This window comes from Somniosus microcephalus, chromosome 13, assembly GCF_052327205.1.
Source record: "Somniosus microcephalus isolate GS21.2 chromosome 13, FLI_Smic_1.0, whole genome shotgun sequence".
Classification (NCBI taxonomy): domain Eukaryota; kingdom Metazoa; phylum Chordata; class Chondrichthyes; order Squaliformes; family Somniosidae; genus Somniosus; species Somniosus microcephalus.
The window spans coordinates 42021482-42027481 of record NC_140999.1 but is presented as its reverse complement, the minus strand read 5'-3'; the positions used below and the strand labels follow the sequence as shown (position 1 = coordinate 42027481).

At 44.7% G+C, this 6000-nt stretch overlaps 1 protein-coding gene across 2 annotated transcripts in view; it reads right to left on the bottom strand.

Moving 5' to 3' along the window:
• Positions 1 to 6000, bottom strand: part of wdr18 (WD repeat domain 18) — a 231301-nt gene that overhangs the window by 32663 nt on the left and 192638 nt on the right. For both annotated transcript variants that reach the window (XM_086004818.1, XM_086004819.1), the window contains exon 8: positions 2230 to 2396. In XM_086004818.1, coding sequence (XP_085860944.1) covers positions 2230 to 2396 — 167 coding nt within the window. The remainder of the gene's footprint in view (positions 1 to 2229; positions 2397 to 6000) is intronic.

The following is a 6000-nucleotide window of genomic DNA, read 5'->3' as shown; positions in this document are numbered from 1 at the left end:
AAGCAACGTTTTTTTGAAAGACGCAGAAAGCGGGAAAAAGAAAGGAAAAGTTTGGAATCAAGATGGCGGCAACTCACCTCGGTTGAGAACGATAAGGCCCGCCCACACACGCACCGATTGGTCAACCGTCAGGTCACCAAAGCGTAGGGTTGGTGAATCGTCCGTCACTCGACCATAGGAGGGCCCGGCCGCACGCGCCAGGAACCCGGCGTACGATTGGTCGACCTCGAGGTCACTCTGTCGCTAATGAGCAGAATTTTGAACGTTTTTCGGATACCGCGGGCGCGATTTTCGTCCGGCCGAAACGTAAATACGCTTACGACCGTTTCGGAAAGGTAAGCTTTCTTTCGACGTAACGCACGCGTAGGTACGCTCTATAACTTTCGAGCGCATAGCCGGACAGACGCACACTTGAGGACAGACAGAAGGACAGACAGACAGAAGGACAGACAGAACGATCCGTTTATATATATAGATATATATATACACACACATACACACACTGGTAGGTCTCCTGTGGAGTTGCTCACGAAGTCGGATGATGCATTGCTTTATATGTTTCAGGAGTGTTATTTTGCTAAGTTGAAGCTATGCCACTTTAAGGCCACAGAGTCTCTAACTTTTTCCAGTTCTGACGAAGGGTCACAGACTTGAAACGTTAACTCTGTTTCTCTCGCCACAGATGCTGCCTGACCTGCTGAGTGTTTCCAGCATTTTCTGTTGTTATTTTAGAGTATAATTATTGCTAGGTAATCACAGTCTCAAGTGAATCCATTTATTCGTTATTTGGTTAGGGAGCTTTGCCGATTAGAAAATACTTGTAAGTTTCAGTCTGCGGCAGATCTACCCAGCATCAAGTGACTGGCTTTCTCTGTTAGAAATGCAAAACAATTTAAAAAGAGTGCAGTGTCTGGAGTGTGATGCAGCAGTGAGTCAAATATCATGTAGTATCCCTCTAGAGTGTTTGCAACAACAACAACAACTTGTATTTATATAGCACCTTTAACGTAATAAAATGTCTCAAGGCGCTTCACAGAAGTATTATCAAACAAAATTTGACACCGAGCCACATAAGGATATATTAGGGCAGATGACCAAAAGCTTGGTCAAAGAGGTAGGTTTTAAGGAGCACCTTAATGGAGGGAAGAGAGGCGGAAAGGTTTAGGGAGAGAATTTCAGAGTTTAGGGCCTTTGCAGCTGAAGGCATGGCTACCAATGGTGGAGTGATTAAAATAGGGGATGCACAAGAGGCCAGAATTGGAGGAGCGCAGATATCTCGGACAGTTGTGGGGTTGGAAGAGGTTACAGAGATGGGGAGCGCGGAGGCCATTTGAAAACAAAGATGTGAATTTTTTTTAAATCGAGGCGTTGCTTAACCGGGAGCCAATGAAGGTCAGTGAGCACAGGGGTGATGGGTGAACGGAACTTGGTGCGAGTTAGCATAGAGTCAGCAGAGTTTTGGATGACCTCAAGTTTACGGAGGGTGGAAGATGGGAGGCCGGCCAGGAGTGCGATGGAATAGTCAAGTCTAGAGGTAACAAAGGCATGGATGAGGGTTTTAGCAGCAGATGAGCTGAGCCGGGGTGGAGTTGGGCGATGTTACGGAGGTGGAAATAGGCGGTCTTAGTGATGGGGCGGATATGTGGTCGGAAGCTCATCTCGGGGTCAAATAACACCAAGGTTGCAAACAGTCTGGTTCAGCCTCAGACAGTTGCCAGGGAGAGGGATGGAGTCAGTGGCTAGGGAACAGCGTTTGTGACAGGGACCGAAGACAATGGCTTCTGTCTTCCCAATATTTCTGCTCATCCAGTACTGGATATCGTACAAGCAGTCTGACAATTTAGAGACAGTGGAGGGGTCGAGAGAGGTGGTGGTGAGGTAGAGCTAGGTATCGTCAGCGTACAAGTGGAATGTGACATTGTGTCTTTGGATGATGTCACCAAGGAGCAGCATGTAGATGAGAAATAGGAGGAAGGCCAAGGATAGATCCTTAGGGGGACACCAGAGCCAACGGTGCGGAGCAGGAAGAGAAGCCATTGCAGGTGATTCTCTGGCTACTACTGGATAGATAAGAATGGAACCAGGCGAGTGCAATCCCATCCAACTGGATGAAGGAGAGGCGTTGGAGGATGGTGTGGTCAACCGTTGTCAAAGGATACAGGCAGGTCAAGAGGGACCTTTTGCAGCAACTAATGAAGCTTCAAAAGACATTACGCAGTAAAATCTTACCTTCTTGTTGTGCTGAAGACGTAGGGTTATCGCACCTCCCTCATTGTTTTCTGTGATTTCAGAGGTGTGAACATGTCTGCTAAATTTTGGGAGACTTACGCTGGGTCTGCAGTCAGGGTTGAACATGTTAGCCGAGGCAACCATCAGAAAGGCATTTGTTACTGGCCCTAGGGATAAATACAAAAAAGAATTATTAATATGAACAGCATTTAACTTATAGCACTGAAAACCTATTCATTATTTACAAATACTTTGATTCAAACCAGTAGGTAGTCAAGCATCAATAATATTCAGCAAAAAATGTCCATCCTTATAAAATAGAGAGTCAGATCACACCTCATTTAAAGAGCAAACCTAAATTCCCTGACTTTTGCCTTCTTACTGCAGGATACAAATTAAATTTTGTTGTGTTTTTTTTTTAGTAGAGCAATGTTAGTGCCGGAGCATGGGCCAGCGAGGGGCGGAGCATGGGCCAGCGAGGGGCGGAGCATGGGCCAGCGAGGGGCGGAGCATGGGCCAGCGAGGGGCGGAGCATGGGCCAGGGAGGGCTGTTAATATTGGGAAATAAAACACTTTCCCATTTCAGACGCCCAGTATCAATATGGAGAACTCCCAAATCAGTTTAGATTGAGAGCGAGCACAACAGACATACACACAGAAACACAAACACCAAAAGCCTTTCTGCTAAAAGTAACAAAGATGGAAATGATGTCCCTGATTGCAGCTCCCTGACTGCACCATGTGGCATTTCCCCATTTCCCACACCAGCCTCCTGAATTGATGGTAGTTCAATGCATTAAGCTGTATTCTGACTTTTCTTCCCTTCAATTCAACTCAAGGTGTTGACACCTGTTGAACTACGGTGGTTTGCCGCTCTCTACTCCCTCACCTATGGCCATTTGTCAACTGCGAACTCACACAATGTGTTTCGACAGGTTATTTGACATTGGGTATTATTGGCCAGTCATACCCTCGCCCGACATCACACACATTGTACTTTCAGCAGTGGTCCCTGGATAGCATTTGGGAGGCGAGGGAGAGGGGTAGGGAAGAGAAAATAAGAACCCCAGCTCATTTTTCACCTGTTCAGCCAGGTCATGGGCTAATTGCTGCCTTCCTACCGCTCCCCCAACTCAGATCAGCCAACTCAGCATAGAGTGGGACCTTCTGACCCATTCGGTCATGGGGAGAGCTGTCTAACATGGCTTTGAAAGGGATTACAGACATTTTCACCAGAATTCTTAATGTTTTGCCAAAGTGTCACTTGGCAGTTCAAAATATATTCACCCCCTATAGATTACTTTGTTTTAATTATTTCTGTTCAGTTTTATTACCCATATCTTAAACATAATGGGCCGGATATTCCGATCCCTACGGGTGTGTACGCACTGTACACACACCCGTAGGGACATCGGAAATGCTGGTTTCAGGCATGCACAATGCATGTGCTGAAAACCGGCATTTCCAATCTGTCAAGAATGCTCCTGAGAGATCGCATGCCTGCCCTGGAGAAGGGCCTCTGCGGGCAGAGAGTTCCGCTTTCTGGAGACCCTCCGCCCGCAGGAAACCCTTACAATTCTTACGCCTGGTAAAAGCGTAAGGCCTGCTTTTACCAGGATAAGAGTTGAAAAAAGTAAAAAAAAAAATTTTCACTCATTTATCATTTAAAAATACTTTAAAAAAAGGTAAGTTTAATTTTAGCCCCGTAAAAAACTAATTATTTTTTTCAAAAAATTTAATTTTTGTTTAAAATATTTCATCTATTGTAATTTCAACTAATTTTAAAAATGTGATGGTTTAAAAAAAAATTATTTAATGTTTTACTATGTTTTTGGGGTGATCGCCATTCATATATTTGACAGGTCTATCTGTCAAGTGTATAAAGGGAGATTCCCTTCTTCTAATGACTTCCCATGGCCACGTGATCCCAGGGACTCTTGTGAACTGCCTGCGCCACTGGGATTGTAGGCCCTGTGCACTTGGAGTTTGGAGAGGCCCAGGATCAGAAGTATAGGCGCCTCGGGAGCCCTCAGGTAAGTTCGTAGATTTTTCTTCGCACACAGGAGGCCTCCAATTGGAAAATACGGCCCAATATTTCTATGGTGAACAGAGAAATAATTTGAGCTAAAAAAAGGCAAATACTGGAAATACATGCCAGTCAGTATCTGAAAGAGAAATTAGGTTCAAGTTTTGGCTGGAGACTGCCTCCTACAGTTAACCTATTTTTGGTGCTTCAGTTTTCTGCGTTAATTATTAACAAAAACGCTTGGTCAAATTCAATTAATGATGAAAGTCAGGTGTTTTAAGACTGTGAAACTCTATTTCAGTTTTATATACATTTTATTAAGTGCAGTCTCTGAAGCTCTGTGTTAAATAAGTAAGTTTGCAGCCTTAACACCTGAATAATTAATGATCTGGAAAATGCTTTGGCAGCTGTAGTTTTCATTTCCAGCCTGTTAGTTTTTGCCCCTCTTCTGAAGGTGCAGACTGTTTCTGGGGTATGGTTCCACGGGTGCTGGCTGCCCGTCGGTACCTCATCCATGTGACCATGAGTCCAGGCAGCAAGTATTCCCCAACTGATCAGTCATGCAGGGCATTACTGCCATGCCTGATCTTATCCTCTGCTGACGTACACAAACGCATGCTTTCCAGTGGATGTCACTGGGTACCAATCCAGAGCAAAAATCCTGACTGGTTTTGAAATGTCCCTAATCTAGTGGCAGTGAGGCCAATTACAACACCCGCATCACCACCACAGCGGAGATCGGCTAACAGTATAGACTGAGGATCAGACCTGGGGCCTTCAGTACAAAGCCCACATTCCCCATGACTTAATTTAATACTTTTGTTGTACAGGTGAACTCATTCAACCATGGCATTAATCTAACATGACGCCCAATTAGCAAGAATCAACAAGAGTCCAAATAATCTTCTAGACTTGATTATTCCAACGCACTCCTGGCCAGCCTCCCACGTTCCACCCTCTGTAAACTTGAAGTCATGCAAAACTCGGCTGCCCGTGTCCTAACTCGCACCAAGTCCTGTTCACCCATCACCCCTGTGCTTGCTGACCTACAATGGCTCCTAGTTAGGCAATGTCTCGATTTTAAAATTCTCGTCATTGGTTTTCAAATCCCTCCATGGCCTCAACCCTCCCTATCTCTCTAATTTCCTCCAGCCCCACAGCCCTCCAAGATATCTGCGCTCATCTAATTCTGGCCTCTTGAGCATCCCCGATTTTAATCGCTCCATCATTGGCGGTCGTGCTTTCAGCTGCCAAGGGCCTAAGCTCTGGAATTTCCTCCCTAAACCTCTCTCCCTCTCTACCTCTCTTTTTTCCTTTAAGACGCTCCTTAAAACTTACCCCTTTTGGTCATCTGCCCTAATATCTCCTTATGTGGCTCAGTGTCAAATTTTGTTATATAACGTTCCTGTGAAGTGCCGTGGGATGTTTTACTACGTTTAAAGGCGCTATATAAATACAAGTCGTCATTGTTGTTTTAACACAAGATAACAATAAACTCAGAGTCATCTATATAAGCATGAGTAACCTGTATGTGAAACGTGGTCTCAGCGATATTAACATGACATAGATCCATTTAATCTAACAAGAGCAATAGGCACACCATCAGTCCGATGGCCATCTGTGTTCAATCAGCCAATTAAAAATATACCCAAGACAATTAAAACTGCAGGCAATAAAGAACACCTTAAATGTACAAGCTTTCCACTCTCGAACTGCACTTGTGTTTTTACTGTAAAAGTTATTTA